The 21,880-nt window shown below is 34.7% G+C and overlaps 1 protein-coding gene and 1 non-coding gene across 4 annotated transcripts in view; both read left to right on the plus strand.

The window, feature by feature from the left end:
- Nucleotides 1-20,813, plus strand: part of RSPO3 (R-spondin 3) — a 73,812-nt gene extending 52,999 nt beyond the window's left edge. For 2 of the 3 annotated variants that reach the window (XM_063096902.1, XM_063096900.1), the window contains exons 5-6: nucleotides 17,491-17,660; nucleotides 19,113-20,813. In XM_063096902.1, coding sequence (XP_062952972.1) covers nucleotides 17,491-17,660; nucleotides 19,113-19,148 — 206 coding nt within the window. In that variant the 3' untranslated portion in view covers nucleotides 19,149-20,813. Of the gene's footprint in view, nucleotides 1-17,490; nucleotides 18,723-19,112 lie in introns of those variants that run through there. The other variant, XM_063096903.1, reaches the window with a different exon arrangement.
- Nucleotides 9,585-9,691, plus strand: LOC134379323 (U6 spliceosomal RNA). The gene has a single exon (XR_010023727.1). It is a non-coding gene; the product is annotated as a U6 spliceosomal RNA (small nuclear RNA).
- Nucleotides 20,814-21,880: the final 1,067 nt, after the last annotated feature.

Raw genomic sequence — 21,880 nt, forward strand, 5'->3', positions numbered from 1 at the left:
AGATTTTCCTAAAATGATTGGGAGTCTGACAAATGAAAAAATTCTCCATTCTCTAAATATGCTCAGTAATAAGTCAGAGTAAATAGGTGAATATCAATTTACTGTGAATTTTCAAAATAAAATATATTCACTCGAGTCAATGTGATCTAACATCTATTACCTTATATTACATTATGTATATATATATACAGATATATTTTGTGAACTTTTATAAATGAAATCAACAAAATATGTGGATATATGAAATATATATTGTTCTAGATCTCAACTAGGTTTTTTCATATTATACTTCAAAAGTATGAAAATATTGCTGAGAAAGGAGCATCTGTGTCTTTTCACATGTAACTTTTCTTGATTATTTCTAGGAAGGCAGACTAAACATGCAGTTTTGACATAATGCAGCATCTCATTTTGATTTCTGGTTAGCTCAGAAGCAAAGCATTCATCAGTTGAAAAGTCTCTGAAAAGGGCAAAACTTTCTGACCTAAGGAGTTTCTGATAGGAAGAATTGAAGCAGCGAATATCCAGAGTAGAGAAAACATTGGAATAAATTCCCCAAAGTTCTATAACCACATTGGTGTGGGTACATGGATGAAAGCACAATTCCACTCTTAAAGAATCTCCCTGTTTTCACATTCTTTCATTTGTCTTAAAGCTAATGTTGCAGATGATATAGTCCAGATGAATTTCTGCTTAATAGGAATACTCGTTCACAAGTTGACATGAAAATATACCCACCATATATGTAAAAATGAAATGGAAAGTACCCACAAGATAGTACAATACCTTGGTCACAACTCAGCTAATAATCAGTCACCTCATTTTTAGGAAGAATTGAATTGAGAATAGAGGTATGAACTTGTAATAAAAAATTAGGATGTGGTTTCTTTCTGATACTCAGCTGCCTTTGGTTTATCACTTTGCATCTGATCATCAATAAATTTGGTTTCTCCAAATTTGCTGGAACAAAATTTTCAAAAAGTAAATTAGGGCTCTTATGTTCTAATAGTCTATGTAGATGAGTTAGGTGCTGTTCATAATCAAGATGATTTCATTAAGTTTACTCATTAATATGAGAGCATTTGAGTAGCAGGATAGCGGAATATTTTGGGCACATGTGAACTGAAATATGAGAAAACCATTACAGAGTTGGGCTTGTACTCATTTTCTATTATGGTCATAAATTACCCAAAAATTATTGTCTTGAACAACACAAATTTATTATCTTACAGTTCTGTAGGTCAGAAGTCACACTCAGGTTTACCAGGCTAAGATCAAGCTGTCAGCAAAGCTGTATTATTTTCTGGAGGCTCTAGGAGAGAATCCACTTACTTGCCTTTTCCAGATTTTAGAGGTTGCAAAGTTCCTTGGCTTATGGTCCCTTCCTCCATCTTCAAAGCTAGAAATGGCAGGTTGAGTCCTTTTTATATAACATCTCTCTTCTACCTCTTCTTCCAATTTTAAGGACTCATGCAATTAAATCAATCAACCTGGATAATCCCAGATAATCTCCCCATCTCAAGGTCAATCAATTGGCAATCTTAATTCTGTCTGCAATTTTCTCTTTTGTCATGAAAAGTAACCTATTCAAAGGTTCCGGGGATTGGGACATGGACATCTTTGGGAGCCTGTTATTCTGCTTACCATAGGACTGTTCTAGAAAAACAGGTCATGCTTCTTAGAAATTTGAAGACCCCCCCAATTATTTAATACCCTAGGTGAATGGTCACCAAGCCAAAAACAAACTTTAACTGGCATTGCTCATTTTTGTGAAGTGGACACCCGTGGTGATGATTTCCTCCATGACAAATTGTTGACAGAGTAAGCTGTCTGCTCAGTTCTTTCATAACTCTGTTTGTGTTTACCCTCTATTTTTCACTGATTTAAAAAAGGAAAGTTAATCCTTCTCATAAACATAGTGTATAAAAATGTGACTCAATCTTTCATGCCCAACTCATGCATGATTGTGTCGTGCATATTAATCAGAGGACACACTGAAGCCTCGTCTTGTGAGAAAGCCTTGTATTCTCCCTGCTCCCAGCTGGGATGATGTAATGACAACAGGCCTCATATAGAACAATTTTATTTACTGGATCACATCATCACCAAAAGCAACAATTCCTTTACTGAGAATAGCATAAAGAGACTGATGAAGCAATATAATCATAGCAAAGGAAAAGTAAGCCTAAAAAAGTGACTTGTGCTACTTAGAAACTTTGTGTTTATGAATAGAATTGTCATTAAATCGCATTGCTATTTAAGTCCTGTGGTATCACCACTCATCTTGCTTCGCACAATACTAGTGTTGAATGTTCTATCTTTTCATCCTTTTATTTGACTTTTATCTATTACCTGTAGTACTAATCAGTAAGTACTATGTACTAGGAACTATACTAGATGTCAGAAGTGGAAATAACAAGGAAGACATAGAAATATGTATGAGACTTATGTGGAAGTTTATAATTTCATGAGACAGTTGGTTATAAACAAATAAAGGCAAAAATAGATGAAAGGGTCCTCTGGAAACAGAGGAGGTAAATTGTTATCGGCTCTTAAAGGCCAAATAGAATTTTTCCAGCCAAAGAAGAGGAGAGAATCTTTCCATTGAGAATTAGCATCTAGAAAGCACAAAATCAAGAAAGAGCATGGTATGATCCAATGATACAAATGATAGTGAGATATGCTAAGCAAAGGCAAATTAAGGAAAGAGGAAATGCTCTATAAAATAGGCTATGGTCAGATTCTGAAGAGCCTTCTAAAACACGCTAAGAACTTTGGCAGTATGGACACTGGGGAGATTTAAAAACAAGAAACCAATGCTCTGCACTATAAGAAGGTAACCTGACAGCAAAGTGGGAAATACCTGGAAGCCAAAAAACAAAAAAATCAAAACAAAAAAAAAAAACAAGCAATGACCCAGTTCTTGTAAAATTACCTTCTAGAGATGATAGGGGCTTGAACTAAATGGGGACAAAGAGAATGACACATTTCAGAGATATACAAGAGGTAAAATGTTTCATAATTTTACTAAGGCAGATGGGCTTGAGTGGTTTATGGACTTTCACCAAAAGTCAAAGGAATTAAGTAAGTGCTCCTGAGATTTTTGCCTGAGCCAGATTAAGGCCGTTCTGTTTTCATAGGTGACTTGATTCACTCAGCTGTTTTACAGTTTCATAGAGACTTTTATCATTATTATGTATTGTTATTATTTTAGGGATTATAATTTCATAATTCTTTCCATTTTTTAGTACTTACATATCATTTGTTCTTCATACCTACCCCAAGTTGAATTAGGAATTATCTAATAGGAATTATCAGTTCTATTTTATAAGAGAGGTAACCAAAGCACAGAAAGTGCTTTACTTAAGGTCACATTGCTCAAAAGTAATATAGCCAAGTTTAAAATGCACATTTTCTGATACCTATATCAGATTTTTAAAATTTAATGCCTCCCTTTTTTTTTAAGTACATATTTTAAAAGGTGAGGTCTTTAGAGTTAAGTAACATCTTCTGAGTATAGACAATGACTAAATGGTTTGTCAGAAAATCAGACTCAGATCTTTCTGAGTTCTAAGTCCAAGGTCACAGCAGCTGTACTTTACTGTACTCCTCCCCACCTGTGAGAGAATGATCAGGGAAGACTTCACAGAGAAGCAGCCTCTGAAATGTATCGTAAAGGATGTATGAAAGCAAGGCGTGATTTTCAAATTGCTTAACACCTCGTAAAGTATGTAAATACTGTATAGTAATCCACATACAAAAAAAAGTTAAATATATGAAAATACATAAAGAATATAGCTCCTTACCAGGTGTTATAAGCAGTAGTGCAAATCATCTATGAGCTCATTCAGTGATGTCTAAAATATTTGCTAACTTTTAGAAATCACTTGATATCATTTTGTGTTTGTTAAGGAAGATTCACACACCCACATCCAGACAGTCCGTACTCAGAGAAGCCTGCCCAAGCGACATTCTGTGCTTAACTTCATACTGTGCTTAGCTCCTTTGCAGCTTAAAAAGTTACAGCAGAGTTTGCAGGACCCCAAAATGTGCTTAATCAAGGGTGGCCAAGATATAATGGAGAAGAAAGCATTACACCTCCTTTCTCCCCAAGCCCCAGCATAGCAGAGGAACAAGTCTGCCAATCTTGCCTCTGCTTTCCTTCAATATTTTTACTCTCCAATATTTTAATCTCTTCCTGACCACTTACCTTTTCTCCTGAAAATTCTCTGTAGATAAGGAAATGGCTTATATACAATCATTGGTCACGTATTCCCCTTTCTACCTTAACGTGGTCTTCGGCACACAGGAAGATTGTTCACTGTGCTCATAAAATAAAAACCAAAAACATGAGTTATCAAAAACTATTTATTCCTCTAAAGCATTTGTTCTATCTATTTCATTTGGCCTTCTTATTTCTAGGACCATTTTATTTGATTCTTAAATAATTCCATTCAACCACAAATATTTGTTGTCCTGGAGATTGGATAAGACGGGGTTCATTCCTTCAGGAATTGTCACATTTTCTTTAGTTTTCAATACATTTAAGTCTTTCCTAGGACTTTCTCTTCCCATTAATGGCATTACACATGCCATCTGCTGCACTTGCTACACCCTCTTAAATTGGAAGTTTTCATCATACTACCCAGTGATCCTTCATTTCGGTGGCATTCCCCTGAAAGCAAAATTCAGTGAATTACAACAAAAGCCACAGTCATTCAAGCTGCAGGGGAAGTCAGGTTTCTGAGACTGTGTAGTGCTTCTTCAAAAGATCATACAAAAGCAAGGCTGGGGTAAGATGGGCCAAGGTCATATTTCATGACTTTGAAAGAAGACTACATTTCCAATTCTACTAAATGAAGCATCATTTATGCCCACTATAGAAAATAATTTAAAGAAGAAAAGTTTATTTTGGCATCTTCAGCTTTTCACAATCATCCAATTTCCCTTCTTCTCCTTCTACATTTCCCCTTTATGTCCCTCTTCGTGACCACCTCTTTTTCTCTGAACAATCTCGGAAACTTTTTGTTAGGCCACTGTTTCCCAGCTTTGGGATAGGAGATGAACTCTGGCCCACACCCATAACCTCAAGAAAACTTTAGAGTCTTAACACCCCTAAAACAGCTCTAGAATATAAATGTTTTCTCAAAATAGAAGAGAGTGGAACCCTCTGTAACCCCTCTGCTGCACTCTGAAATTTCTAAAGCCTTTTCTTGAAACAGCCTTAAGGATACTCTAGTTATTCATCATTGACTTAGTCCCAGATATGATCTACTACAGCATGACAAGTCAAAATTATTTCCCTGATACCATGACATAGCTCTCTGGAATGGGTTGTAGCCACTTGAAACCAATATTGAAACAGAAGTGGCTAACTGGCTGAGGACTCCATGATAATAAATGGGACTTATTAAGACAAGTTGTTTGTAATGCTGGGTGATCACCGCATGTTTGTATATGAGAGAGTACAACCAAAAAGCATCTCTCTCTCTCTATGCCTGTTCTTCTCCAACCTTCCCTCAAATTGAATGATGTTCATGAGATCAAGAAAAGGGAGCAAATTATTGTTTTCATTTCATTTATTCAACAAATATTTATTGAGTAGCTATTTTGTGCAGTCCCTTGCCAAAGAGATAGGCAGAGATACCACATTCTTTGGCGCAATGGTAGTAGTGCTTACCAACGTACTAGATATGTGGGCCTCATATGCCTCTCCCTGTGAACAAAATTATGCAGATGAATCAGGAACCCATTGCTAGATGCTCCCAATATTACCTCCTCACCCTACCCCAAAATACCCTGTCCTGGAAATTGCATTTCTTTTTCCAATATTTTAAAGATCAATCAAAATCAAGGTTCAATTTCTATAGACAGTAAGTTCATCATATTTGCAATTGTAACTACATTAATTGTTCTTCCCGATATTATGAAAAATTAAAACAAAGTTTAATATCATCTGGACAAATTGCAAAAGGGCCTAGAAATAATGATCAAAACTCAGTAGATAAAATATTGTGATACACATAGAGACCCAAACAAAACAGTGGAAGGAAACACACCAGTGAGTAGCAAAGAAAGAGGAGGGAAATTGGCCTACTAATTATAAAGTCAACATTGGGAGGGAAAGTCCACATACAAGAGGTAAGCATCCAAAGAATGAAAGTAATTCTTTATTTCTTCTGCATTAATCAGGTACTTATTAGAGGACCGTATTCTATTTTCCCTACAACATTTTGAAAGTTTCTGAAGAAAAAAAGTAGAAACGGTACATGTTAATTTAACTATGGAAAATATTGTTGATTAAAAAACGTTGAGTCATATAACCTAGAGAAATCTCTTCATTTAAAGGTTCAGGTTTCTGATAGACTCTTGTAAGAGGATGAATCTTCTTTCAGAATTATTAAAAATTAAATTGGAAAACAAGCTGTCTTGGAATCTATATTTTAAAATCTCTCCCCAAATTAGAACTTTTTCATCTGTGGTGGGACAGGACCTATAAATAAATATACGCATTCCTATTTATATATATACACATACAAACAAACGTACACATTTGTTGCACATGTGCCTACTCTTCCAACCCTCCTCCCCCCAACACACATCAATAATGATAGAGGAAGTGTAATGAAAAGCTGTAAAGTGAGATACAGTAAAATCTTACTAATCTTGCTTAATTACAGTATGGATATTTCTAGATTAGTGAAAACCCAACTGCCAAAAAATTTTAAAGAAATTCAATCAGTTGTATTCCACTCGAGTATATGTAATCTCTATTGATGAAGTAATTACAAGGAGCCGTCTTGCTGGTTGAGAAAATGCATGTGGAATGTATGTCTAATTAAGAACAGATATTTGCCCTAACAAATAGAATGGGAGAAAAAGTACTTAAAACAATCTGTATTATCTGCTGTTGGTGAAATATGCCCCTTATGATCTCATTTACATTATGAATAAAATTAATTTATCATAAATTTTAATATAGTAAGAGGCTGAGTGAGGTTTTCTATGTTTTTCAAACTAGTTAAGAAGTCAGTGGTTTGTAACAGGGTTTGCAACAAAGAAAAAAGAAAATAATGAAGCAAAGTAAAAACATTTGAGAATGTATTGAAAGATGCGTAAAAAAATTAACTTGACATGGGTAATCAATAAGCAGCTGAAAACATTAAATAATAGTTATAAAAGTGTGTGATATCTTTAGCTAAAATACCATGGAGTAGCATACTAAATAAGAGACTTGGTAGTTGTTTTTCCCCTGTGATGTAATTCCAGATGAGTTACATTTTTTCCCCATAGAACAGTAAAAGGCTTCAAAGACATTGTTGGCTGTGGCAGAATGAGAATTAGACAGCAGAGTCAACTAGTGTATAAAATGATGAAAGAGAGTAGAATAATACCAAGATTTCTTGTATAATCAATCACTGCAAATATGTCAGCAAGAATGAGGCCATCCCCTCCTGTCACTACAACTGAGTAGACAGTTTGGGTAAGGGAGGAAGTACAACACAGTCAAACATGGCTATCAACACTTCTTTTTCTGTCTCAGAAGAACAAAATTCTTAGACAAGTTCTTGGAGCAAATGGAAATGTATCCAAATGAAAATCAAATGATAAATGCCCAGAGAATATTCTTTCTTTGGGATTTGTTCAATTCTTCAATTTAACCAGCTGGAATAAATTTTCAAGTAGCATTCTGTTCAGCCTTTTGAAATGAAGGACTTTCCTATTAATTGAAAAGCTATATTTCATTAAACATGAAGACAATGCTCTTGGCTTAGTGATTCTCGAGAGAGAGAGGCATTTGGTGGATATTTACCATAAATAGATTCCAAACAATGTATTTCAAGCATGAAAGAATGAACTGTGGACCTACACACCTAACTAAAGACAAAATGGGGAAAATTCAAATACTAGTTTTATTTTAAACTTTACATGAAAACTCACTAGTACTCACTCATGAAATATGTAAAGATAGAAACAAATCAAAAAAGTTATTATCTTCTGGAATCAAATATTGGTACAATTGTGGTTTCTGATTTTCTGAGGTAAATGAATTAGATAAGTCAACAAATGTATGTGTTCTTTATTGCGTTACTCAAATATGTGTTATTGGGGCTGGGGAAGCATGATAGTCAACTCAGAAAGATTTAGAGCAAGAAAATAAAAATTCATGAGGAAAAAATTACTTCAAAGATTCATATTTTTAAAGCAATCTGTAGTATAGGTGGTACTTCCAATTTAATTGTTGATTGGTGATACATTAAATAAAGTTGTTACATTTAAACTTTGAATTGGCACAAATTTAGGCAAACTAATTTCTCACAAAGAATATGAAAAGTTTAAAAAAGGAATTAAGTATAGTCAAGTACTAAATAAATAATTTTTCCAGACTTCTTACAGGAACCACTGGATAGATGGTCTGAATGATAATTGTATATTCTGGTCTAAAATAATTTTATAAGAAAACTTAAAAGTAATACTCTTTATGTGCTTTAAGCCTCATGATATATATACAATGGGAATTTTCAAAGAGACTGTTTCAATGTTTTTTTAATACTGAAATTGCTGAGAAAACTTTTAAAAGGGTGATATAAAAGTAATGTTTGATATAAGCATTCCATAGACTCACACATATTCTCTAGCTTGACATATAAAATGGTGTTCTAAAGCAGCAGGGGGCGCCAGCGGAGGTGAGTAGTGAGAAGAGAGACGGTAGATTATGAGTGTTACCAAAAAAAAAAATGAACACATCAATTCTTTTTTTGTGTGTGTATGTGTGTGTGTGTGACCAGTAAGGGGATTGTAACCCTTGGCTTGGTGTCGTCCGCACCGCACTCAACCAGTGAGTGCACCGGCCATCCCTATATAGGATCCGAACCCACGGCCTCGGCGCTCCCAGTGCCGCACTCTCCTGAGTGAGTCACAGGGCCGGCCCCACATCAATTCATTTTTGATAGTCATTAATACTTTGGAAAGACTTGGTCCAAACTGAAAATTTGGGGTAGGACATTTGACAGTGTTACTAGGCAAGCTTTAATGGTCTTTGAAAATCAATATCAGTCACACCACTGTCTAAATTTCTGAAAATAAGCAATAAAAACCCCATATTATAAGTTCACAAACAGTATATAAAACTATCAAAATGTCCCATGAAGGGTCATCTTTTAAGGGAGCAATAAATAATATTTATTTCAAAATCTAGTCATGAATTTCATGGCAAAAGTAATCAACAAAATTTGACTGGATTTAATAGATAAAATTTACCAACTCACCATTCGACATCAAGTGAAAATCAGAATAAATTTACATGCTTATCCAATAGACACAATTTTTTAGGACCCAAGATCGAGTTCAAAATGCATTATACAAACATGCTCAGATCAAGACATTTTCAACATGAAAATCAATGTGTCTGATTTAGTTTCCAAGAGTTTTGTGATCTAACCTAATGTGGTGGATAGGATTTCGAAATCAAGTTAAGAACTTTTGCACTGAAAAAAAGAAACACTGACATTACTTATTTCAAATGAACTTCTAACCTACAGGCAATTGATTCAAGAGAAATAAATCCATATGAAAGAATACTAGTGCTTACTTCAGCAGCACATATACTAAAATTGGAATGATACAGAAAAGATTAGCATGGCCTCTGCTCAAGGATGACACACAAGATCGTGAAGCGTTCCATATTTAATCTCAGACTTGCAGCCTCGAGAACTGTGAGAAATAAATTTCTGTTGTTTATAAGCCACCCAATCTATAGTATTTGTTGTAGGAGGCCAAATTGACTAAAACAGTACATATAAGTTTATTTCTGGCTGTCTATTTTGTTCTGTTTGTCTTTTTGACCACCCTTGCATCAGTAAAAGACTGTATTAATTATTATTTTTAAGATACTAAATTTAAAATATATATCTAGTATAAATTGTCATACCCTGCTCTGTTTTTAAAATAGCATACAATACAATACAGGATATCCTTTACTTTTATGATGAGTAAATTGTAAATATTGCAAGTGGTTAAAAAAAATCTTTGGGTACCTTCTCCCTTTTGCACTTTTAACTGTTCTTCTAATACCTATGGTTTACAACAGGAAGACATCTTAATATGCAATATTTAATATCTTTAAGTTTCTTCTGGACTCCAGCTAATGTCCCTTTTAAGCAAGCATTCCAGGCTGGGGTGCAGGACAGCAGAAACGATAAGGTGGAATGGATTTACCTTGGGTGAAAGCGTCGAGGGAACTTCTGTCAGAACAGAGTGCCAAAATTCAAAATTTTAGATTTGGAATCTTCAACAAATAATAAAATTATTTAACCAACAGAGGGAAAAAGTCTCTAAAGGCCTATTGACAATAGTTAATTTATAAGAAAATTATTTGATTTGGCCAAAAAGTTTATTATGCTTAAAGCAGTCTGTGAAAATATAGATTCTAATAGAATGTGATTATTGATATTTATGATGTTTGCTATAGATGAAATGGTTTATAATAGGACTGTATCCAAACCTCTATGGAATTTTAAAAATTTAAATCCATGGGGGTGTTTTTTCTCTTTTTTTGTTATTAAGTATAACAAAATATAAAAATATCTGATAACTTCATTAAGGCTTCGAAAATGTAATGGTGGTAGTTTAATGGTAAAATTAAGTTGCTAAATTATAATAAATAAATTATATTTATTATAATTATAATAAGTTGCTAAATTATAATAAATAAATTATATTTAAATATTTCCAAATTACATATATGTCACGTTTATATGTTGGGGGAGTAGAAATACTGAAAAACAAATGTAGCAATAAAAAAAGACAATAGAGAATGATGTAACTGAATGGTGCTGACAAAAAACATCTATTCCAAAATTCTGTTAGGTCCTGAGATAGGTTCTGATAAGCAACTTGCTGCCCAGGAAATTCAAATTTCAAGAAGATAAGTGAGTACCTTCCAAACCTTGATTTTTACATAATTCCTCTGGTTTAAAAAGTTAGTCTACACCTGGGCACTCCCCTTGCCTCCGTTTCTCTACTCAGTAGCTTAAATGTGAAATAAAGCAAGGATGGCATGTCACAGTATGCTTATATAATATGGAAGCAGGGGATGCCGTGGTTAAGAGCCCTCATTTCCTCATTGTAAAATGGAAGTTGGAGTAGAGCTTACAGAAATGGGACACTTACTTAGAAGTATGTCTAGTATATGGGAGTGCTTGATAAATTTTAGTTCACATTACTCTTACTATTTTTAAAAACAGACCCTCCAAGTCATCTTCACCTTGTTTATTGCAGCAGGATCATAATTGGGGGCTGAGGACACAGAGAGTAGAAACCTAAATCACCCTAAATCACTAGCCTAAGAAGAGGTTAGAACATGGAGGAAGCTTTACCTGAAGGGGGAACATGGCCAGAGAATTAAACATTAAGTCTGAGTTAGAGCAAGGGATTCTAGAAACTGCATTCTAAGTAAATGTATCAAATATATATGATCAGTAAATGTTATCATGAGGAAGTGCAGGGGTGACTAGGAAGAAAAGTGTGAGGCCAGCAAAGCGTTTAAGTGGGGTCCAGGTCACAGTGGACAAGGACCCTGACTGCCGTGTGAAGCTTGTGTTTATCTGCTTTCGTCTCCTAAAATTTACATTCAGTGTTGTATGAACTGTATTTTCTTCTTTCTGAATTCCCAAAAGAACATGATGCAGATAGATTGCATCTCCTAAACTGGCCTTTTCAATTGGTGACAAAATGCTACTTCAATCCTAATATAGTTTAACGGTCAGAGCTATCCTTGCAAAAGTGGGTTTAAGGTAATATGCCAAATGGACAGCATTTAGTAGAGAATGTGATGGCATGTTAAATTATTTTTCTTAGAATTGTTAATCAGAAGCATTTTGTAAGGTAAATAGAAAAGCAGTAGAATTTATTCACGTCTAAACCTACAAAGTAGGTAATTCAGATAGCTTTAAATTTCACTTTGGAGAAATTAAGTGTCTGCCCATTTATCAAAAAAAAAAAAAAAAGCTATCCATCCTTTGATGTTTTTACTGTATTTGTTATAAATTCCTAGGTTAAAACTATAGCAAGGGGAGTAAGTTTTTCTATTTTATTAAAACAAGCAATCAAAAAAAGTCAAAATATTTGGATGCATTTCTCAAGTCCATTCTACTTCGTAAAAATATAGCTGAGAAGGAAATTTGGCCTTGGTGACTTTCAGCTATGTTCTTCACCATTGGGTCAGGCTGTCCTGTGTTTATATAGCACACAGTTCAAAGACTAAATATATATCTACACAATAGATCATAATTGTTTTAAAAAAGAAAAGAAAAGAAAAAAAGTTGTACTATAGCAATTCTTTTCCCTTGAAAAATTTCCCTGGTGAGATGTTATTGAAAAATAACAGAAGGTGGAATTTTCACCCTCTCTCTATAAAAATCAGGTCCAACTCTAGATTCAAAAATAATCAGATTAACCTCTTTTTCACACCATTTGTGCTTTTTAAAATGTATAAAGCCACGGGTTTCCAACTGAATTTTATTCCACACCAAATAAAGAGAAAAGACATGGCAATAAATTTTATATTTTTAATGGAATATTTACTTAACTGGTTTGAGTTATAAAATCATTTATATTTAGTCCTTAGTTTGGAATGTGGGATACATTTTTAGTTTTTTGGGAAAAATTATAACCTAGTTTGTCTTGGGAAACGGGGCTACTTAAAGCTCAATAGCTCCCCTTAGTGGCACCTTGGAAGAAATTCACAAAGAAGCAGCTTTTATAGAGACCTATGGACAGATGATTTCTAAACATCAAGAGAAATCTCTGATACTCATAATTTAAATAATTCTCAATTAGATTTGTGATTGTAGAGAGAGAAAACTTTTTATCCATAACCACATTATATTTAAAAGAGTATTAAACATGTTCTACAGTTTGTATTTTCACTGGGAATTTATGTAATATGAGTATAAAATTTAGGAAAAATAACAGGATAATTTTCTTTCCTTGTTATTTTTACATCTTTATTCTTTTTAGTTCATATTTGTATTGTATTTAAACAGGTTTTAAAAAGATCATCTGCAACTAATTTTTATTTTATACCTAAATACCTATTCTAAATGTACGTAATTAGAAAACTTTCCTTAAAAATTAGAAGGTACAGTAAATCAAAAATATATCTGATGTCTGTTAGGAAAAATGAAAGAAATCAAATGAGTATCCATGTGATTTGAAATTAATTTTGAAAATATATATTTCAAGAAATTGGATCTTCTATTGCTCTACAGCTATGGTTGTTAAATGTGGCTGCACATCAGAATAAAACGGGGGCAAACTTGTTATTAACTACAGATTCCTAGCCCCTCATAAGAACTACTGATTCATAACCTCCAGGGGCAGGATGTAGGAATCTTTACCTTTTAAAAGTCATCTATGTTTGGGAACCTGATCTGCAGAAGGCCCTAGAAAGTACTTATATAAAAAGACTATGTATGCTTGTATTAATAGAAAATAATTCCAGAATTTAATGTCAGTTGCCTATTCAATCATATGGTACTAGTTTGCAACAAAATCTTAAATAATATTTGGTTTTATGGTCTACAATAGAAATTTTACCTACTGTTTCAGAGATCAAGGCTCAAAAATATATTTATTTTTGACTACAGCCATTGATTACACTCCCTCTATGGATTGTTTATTACTTACAGCAATTTTCTGAAATAGGAAATAAGGTTACATGTTAGAATGTCCTATTGCCCTTTTCTAAACCAGTTATGGAAACATCCAAACTATGCCCCACTCTCAGATTCTGACACTTGCCCTTCTGTAGTTTTCAGTATCACTGGTCTTCGGGACAAACTCCCAACATGACAACTGAGTCCTGTATATCTTTCCAGCTTCTCTGGGTAATATCCTATATATAGACTTTGACCAGACTGATGAAGTCAACTTTCAGTGCCCTAGATTCATTCTGTCCTTGCATGCCTTCATACCGTTGACATGTTGTTCACCACTTGGCATGCCCTTCTTCCGTCATCAGTCTGGCAAACGTTCAGCCATTCTTTTAGGCTCAGCTCAAACATCACCCCATCTGGGGAGTCTTTTCAATCTCTGTTCGCAGAATTCAATGCTTTCCCTCTACTCCTAGTAATATCTTGTGCATGTCTCTATTTTAGCATTAGAGTATGACTATAACGGTCATGTTGGTTTCCATCTTTCTCTTGTTATCCCCAGGTTGTAGCACACTTATGGCGTGGAGTAGGAGGTTAATTCATGTTTGTGTAAAGAGTTAATAATATCAGCTTTCATTTGTCCCATGATTAACATATTCCAGGCACTGTGCTAAGTGCTCTACATGTATCTCATTTAACCCTTACAAAGTTTAGCAAGTAGTAATGATTATTCTCATTGTAAATGTCAGACAATGAATCCTGAGAAATACAATAACTTGTCAAAGTTCACACAACCAGTTGTTGGCAGACCTAGGACTTGAACACAGTGTTTTTCTGACCCTAAAGACAGTGTTCTTAAATGTTACACCATAGTGCTTCCCTGCAAGGGCTCAGATTGTACTTGATTGCTAATAGCAATTTCTTTTTGATGGTTGCTACCCAAGCACCACCCTCATAGCTGGAACATCCAGGGAAGATGAACATTCTTTTAATCATTCTAATGCTCCGCAACCCAGTTTGGGCACACGTGTGCATGTACACACATACACACGCACATTCAGCAAATAGCAAGGCATGCATATATGTGTCAGACTGTTATAACCGGAATACTGTTTGCAAAATTGCAAAAAAAAAAAATATTAACCAGAACAGAATAAGAAGTTCCCTTTAATGAAAACCTTACAAAATTACCCCAAATTGCACGTGATTTTTAATGGACTACAGCCACTCTTCTGCATTTCTATTTTATTTTTTGGACAAGAGGAAAATATAGTATTTATGCAAAAGGGTAGTTAGTTTTCCAACCACTAACACATGACCTATAAAAAAATAATAATCCCATTTTTCTATTGTGCAATAGTCCTCTATTGGGCAGCAACGATGTACAGTGTGCTAGTTTCCTGTTATTTTACTAGAGCCTCCCCTTTCACTCACCACCCAGACTAAATTGTTATTCCTTGGATAATAAAGCCATAATACTTAGTTTTAAGCTACTTCCAAAAATGTTTCTGCCTGTCTTAAGAATTAATCATATCAGTTTGCTAACAAGCAGAAATGTATTGCAAGTTGAATGTGTTGTCACAAGTGGCTAAAAAACATATAAATCAATCTGTGACCAAGGAAGAAACAATATATTTCTTATGTGTCTAAAACATTATGGTTGCAATCACAGCTGTAAGATGTTGGATCATCATCAAGAGAACAATGTCAAACACTGAACTTCTGGATGGTTTCCATAAAAATAACATTTTGTTTGGGGTCAGTAGTTTTTATGGAACTTTGGAATGATTTCTGCTGACAAATTTTTTAGAGTTGAGCTTGAACACCTCCAAAATGCTCCTCAAAATGGAAATATTATGTAATCCAACCTTTTCAGCCATCTCCTATTGAAAACCAAGCACAAATCATGAAAACCAGCATTTCTCTCTTTCAGTGTGTGCAGCTTTATAAAATTTAAATTATGCTACTTATTCAGGAAGGTAAATTTACTCTTCAGTTTTCTTTGTTGAGTTACCACATTCAAGTCAGTACTTCAAATGTGCAGTCATTAAATCCAGTATGAGAAAAATCCTGGATTCCTTCTGTAAAAATCATACCAACCGAGCAATATTCTTTACAGTGAAAAGAATTATGGAATTGACAAATCAGTGTACAAGTAGTTCAGCTTAGGCATAATAGTTGACTCTGATGTTTTTTGTTCATCTCTATCTATCCCAAACAATTTGACTGGTATTTGCTTTACCCTGGTCTGAATTATCATTTTTGGTAACTGTCCTTTTAGGGGCCAGGATTTAGAGGCATGCTATGTTGAGCCCCACAGGGCAAGTTTTCATAAAGTGACTGAAGGTTTTGTAAATATAGTCTCTTGACAAAGCTAGCTGTGGCATAAAATCATTAATCCAAGGAGACTGTATTGGCCCAGTATACATATGCTGAATTAATAATACTGCTCCCTAGGATTCCATAACCAGATCTCAAGAAAAGGAAAGCCAAACCACTGAATTCAATATTTGCAGCCTGTTTCAGGACATGAAAATATTTTGGTTCTCTTATGCAAATAATTTCTCCAAAATATTTTTTTTCCAAAATGACTTATTGTAGGCAGACATTTCAAATTTTACATGACTCAGTATGCAGGGATATGCATTCAGAATTTGTCCTACATTGAGGAATAGTTGGTTCCTAGTTTTCATTTTCTATGATACTGATTCGAACTAAGTAATTTCTCATTTGGATATATGCGTTAATGGATGGTGCTAAAACCATGCCCTCAGAAATTCTTTCACATTCTACATTGTATATGTAAAATGTTTACATGTTATAAAACATCTAGTTAATTCACTATTTAGAAATTAATAAATAAATAAAAAACCATCCAATTTGGTGCCAGGCTCATGCACTTTGATCAAATTATCTCTTTTTCTAGAACTCTCAGCAGTTCTCCAATGCCAACAGAATAAAATTCAGTTCTTCACCCTGGCTCCATTTTGGCTACAATATGCCCTCCCCGTCAAAACCTTTCAAGTCGTGTTTATTTCACTTTTTTTAAATACCTCATAATATGAGTCTGAATTAAATCTATGCTTCAACCCAGTTCAAGATCAGGAGTCTACATAGAATTCAATATACATCCAATAAATATATACTCATTTAATCGATAGAGACACAAAGTCCCTGGCCTCATAGCTTATACTATAGGGTTATTGATAAGTTAAAGTCACCACCGTCCTGCATATACAGAAACTGCAATATAAATTAATTTCAACACATAAATAATTGTGTTGAAATAAAGTACAGTTATCCTGATATTCATCGTGAGCTATTATTTCCATATTTGTTATGCAAATCAATTATCTTTTCTTAGATGACATACAAATTTCTTGACAGATTACAAATACATAACTGCTACTTGGAAAAAATCGAATACAAAATGGTGCCTTAGATAGGAGCCAGATAAAATATATATATTAATAGATTTTTTAGATTACAAGAAATATATTCAAAACTTCCTACTAAATGTACATAAATTACTATTGCGTAAAATAAATCCTAAATTTATAAGAATAGAACTATCTAGACTATTGTATAAACTATTGTATAAACTATTGTATATTAGTTGCTTCATTATATTGTATATGTGTTTCATGTTTACATTGTTTGGAATATAGCACAGACTAAATACTGAGTCGTTGAATGAATAGTTTAAGTAGTAGATATTTGGTATCTGTGGGTATGGTATACAACCTCATAGAAATTAAGTTGTTTTAAAAAACTTAGAATAACCAAATAGAACATAATTGAATGTAATTTTCAAAGGAGTGTCCTTTCATTTCAGGAAAAAAAGGAAGGGAGAGGAAAAGAAAAAAACTTAATAAAGAAGAAAGTAAGGAAGCAATCCCCGACAACAAAGGTCTGGAATCTAGCAGAGAAACCCCAGAACAACGAGAAAACAAAGACAAACAGCAGCAGAAGAAGCGAAAAGCCCAAGATAAACAACAGAAATCGGTATCAGTCAGCACTGTACACTAGAGGGTCCCATGAGATTATTGTAGACTCATGACGCTGCTATCTCACCAGATGCCCAGGACAGGTGCTGTAGCCATTAGGACCGCAAATGGACAACATATCAGTTACTGCTCTGTCTAAACAACATTCTAAATAGTTGCTATATTCTTCATACAAGCATAGTTAACAACAAAGAGCCAAAAGTTCAAAGAAGGGATACTTTAAATGGTTACCTTGTATGCTTCTGTGCATTTTTAAAAGACAAGAAATTTTGTACATAATTATCGATAGGTTATATCATGTTACAACATAATGATGACATCTGGAGAAGAAACATCTTTTGCCTAGACAAATGTTTTTTCAAGCTATTGTTTTAAGAAGCAAAAGATAATTCTGCAAATTCAAAGTTGCAGTATCCCTTCAAAACAAATAAGAGAGCAGGGGAGAGAAACATCGTTCAAAGGAAAGTGTTGTTTTGTCCAGGAGATCTAGAAAATGCTCAGAACTAGGGCCTGGCATTTGGAATTATAGGATTTATCATCACAGAAACACCTGTTTTAAGATTAGTTGTATTGCCTTCATCCTGTACTTCTGCAAGAAACATGAGAGTGCATACCAGAGTTAAATATACTGGATGGGATTGGAGAAAAGCAAAATGTGGAAGAAATCATAGAGTTGGAGATTGCTTTTGTGTGCTTTACAAAACTGTGAAGGGTTGTGATCACCTGGAGCAGGTCTCCAATCTATGTCAGCACTATGTGGTTCAGCCTCTACTACTCCCTGGAGTATATGTCTGTAAACATGTACCTGAAACATACTTCCAAAAACAAAATATACTTATTAGAAGAAAATTCTGGTTTCATAGAAAACAAAAAATAGAGCAAGGAGAATATAACGTGTTTGCAAAGTCATGTGTTTTCTTTCACTCTCAATGAGGGAAGAACAGTTTTATTACCCACTTAATGGTCCACCTGGAACTAAAAGGGATGCTACTTTCTAATAAGGTGTGTCTAGTAGAGGACAAAGCCACCACAATAAATATATTTGTTAATAGTTTTTAAAGTTTTGTTCACTTCGTTTTATTGTTTGTTTTATTGAGAAATTGTTACTCTTAGAGACTCATGAATCCTGAAAGAGAAAGAGAATTCTGCTGAATCAGAGAACCTGTGTCCTATGTAATTCAGAACATATTACATTTCTCAGTGTTTGCTTTTTGAATCCACTTTTATCTGAGCCAATGGAGATGTACTTATGGGGTACTAGGAGATATTTATTCAACTTATTCAACTTTTTTCCTGTTTTAATCAACAAAATTCTAATTCTAGATGTGTGGGCCTCCCTGTATGATTTCACTGCTCCCCCTTTATTGACTTAGAAATGAGCATCTTTTCTTGTATGTCAGTTCTCCCTGCATCTTCAACATTTAGCCTTTTCTTCTCCATATTTTCTCAGTCTGTGGATCTCTTTGGGGGATTGAAGTCACCCTAGCTGAAGCCTCACCAGTGCTGCACAGAGGACACAGCCAGCCCCGTACAGGAGGCAGCATCTCTGAGTGTGCAGCACAGAATTGCATGACCCACCTTAACCTTCCTGTTGTAACGGAAGGACGCACAGCTGCTCTGTCCATCATGCTTCCAGCCCTCTCAAGATCACTACCTTCTGAAGAATGTGTGATGACTCTGGCATTTGGCTGCCTATCTCTGGGCACCCTTTCTCCACCAACTGTACTGCTCATGTGGACTGCTTGGCTTAATTGGTGTTCCACTTCTCTTTTCCTCTTCCAAGATACAACACTTTAAATGATGTATTCCTGTTTCTCACTTTGGTGTTTCCTTGTCCCCATGAGATAAATGTTTCAGCTAACTAGATCTATTCCCAATGTATCAAATAATTCTATCTTCAACAGAAACTTAGGTTACCAAGGAGAAACAAACCTAATCTTACAGAATTATGTTAAGTGGAAGTGTGTTCCCATGTTTTAGAATTTCTGGATAGTCTCAAACATCATCTTTGTCCTCAATGTTATCCAGCCAAGTAGCCAAATTTGTTTTGCATATCTTTCTATGCTCATCATTGTCTTCATTCTTTCAGTAAGCACTTACTGAGAAGGTCTACACCTGCATATGCAAAGCTGGAAAAAGTTAAATAAACCAGGACACAACAATCGTGGCAAATGACTATCATGTCTTCCCAAGTGTTTTGATTCAAGGCTATTACCCTGTGGTCCTCAGACAATGACAGAGGATCTAAATCCTTGATGCAAAACTTGAAAGGAGAGTTATTACAAAGGTAAAAGAACTGAAAACTAACACTAATCTTCATACCTTAGGTGAAATATAAATGAAGACAAAGATAAGATCAATTTTAACTGCAATTTTCAGTCCACCTGTAATAGATCCTTAAGCACATAGAATCACAATATTCAAACTAGCAGACTTCTCAACATCGAGCAAAAGCTCATTATTGACTTCTGGTCAGGTTTCTGCACTAGTCACAGAAGCCATTAAGTTTCTGCTCTGATTATGTTTCAGAGAACTGGGTCCCCATTTCTCATGTGCAACAAGAAAGAAGGAGGCTGGAGATCATCACTGTACTCCCAGGCAAGGGAACATTTGACACTTCTTTTACCTCAGGGTGATGACCCCAGTGAGTCGTCATTAGTGACGGTGTCCTTTGGAAATTATGCCAATCCTACTTTTCCCAAAAGTGGAAGTATATAGGCTCTCAGAGGAAACAGATTTAACTCTGCTGCTCTGATTTTATTGAATTAAAAGTTGTGCATATTAGTGGTTATTAAAATATTTAAATGAATAACATTGGGAAGAAAAAGAATATATAAATACAGCTAATGCCAAGAATAGACACTGATCCCCACAAAGGGAAACAGTAGAGTGAAAAGTGCACTGTAGCTAGAGTTAGCCTCTGTGAATGTCCCAACTCCGCTACTAACTGGTTGTAACTTGTGTGACCTTGGGCAAGTTGCATGGTCTCTCAGAGCCTCTATCCTTCATCTGCAAAATGGAAGTAGCAACACCTCTCTTGCAAGGTTCTTATGAGAATTAAGAGGTTCATCACTCAGTATAATAATAACTATTCTGTATATAAGTAATTATCAATAAAAAGGAATGACTAATTCTATGTCACACATATAAATCAATTTTATTTCTTGACTAATTACATGTGAAAGTATTCACATAAGTGTACATGTGTAATAATTTCAAGGTATAAGAATATATGTGAGAATCATGGAAATGAAAAAATAACTAAAATGTAAATACCAATTTTGTCTTGGATCCTCTTAAAATTAAGAAATTACTTATTCTCAAAAGTATGCATTTTTTATAAATGGGCATAATTAAAGACACTCCATCTTTCCCATGGATATATTTTAGTAACAGGAGAACTGACTAGATTCTTTCTCAATACAATTATACAACTATTTCTGGGCAGATTATGGGGAAAAGTCCTCTTTCTAAGGCTGATTTGTTACTAACAGGGCGTAACTTCATGCAACGCAAAGAGAATTTGTCTGGAATCCATTCTCAACAGAAAGATTATGATTAAATAAAGCTGGTGGTCAGATAAATTGAGACCATTTCCATTTCAAGCAGTAACACTTTATCTCACTGACTTAGTTATTTATCTTACTAACTTAGTTATCATTTTGTTTCAAGATTTCTCAAAAAAAGAGGAACAAAACAAAACAAATGGTTGTACCCCCTTTTTGCTAGCTACTTACCCTTTGACTAAGTTATTTCATGTTTTTACCCCAAAAGCCCTCCGAGGGAGTTACTGATATCCTTGTTTTACAAATGAGGAAACTGAGGTACAGAGAAGTGCCCAAAGTCACACAACCAGCAACCAGTGAACCCAGAAGTAACACCCAGCACTCCGAAGCCCATGTTCCTTAAAATTATATTAGTTTTGTGATTGCCCATGACGTGCAATATTGAAGTGTTTTCCCATGATCTGAAATAGGATCTCATGAAGGCTGAAAATTCAAATCATAGAAGCCTCAACCCAATATAACATTTAACTTGGAGTCTGAACTCAAAATGTGACTGCCAGTGTCTGAGAGAGAGAGAGAGAGAGAGAGAGAGAACGTGCGTGCTCTGCAGGGAGCCTATGCACTGGCTGGTGCAGCAGTGGATTGGGGGAGGCAAGTGTGTTGGGAGGTAAGAGGAAGAAAAAGGAGGAATGAAAATGATGTGCCATCAGAT

Source organism: Cynocephalus volans, chromosome 5, assembly GCF_027409185.1.
Source record: "Cynocephalus volans isolate mCynVol1 chromosome 5, mCynVol1.pri, whole genome shotgun sequence".
In the NCBI taxonomy this organism is placed as follows: Eukaryota; Metazoa; Chordata; class Mammalia; order Dermoptera; family Cynocephalidae; genus Cynocephalus; species Cynocephalus volans.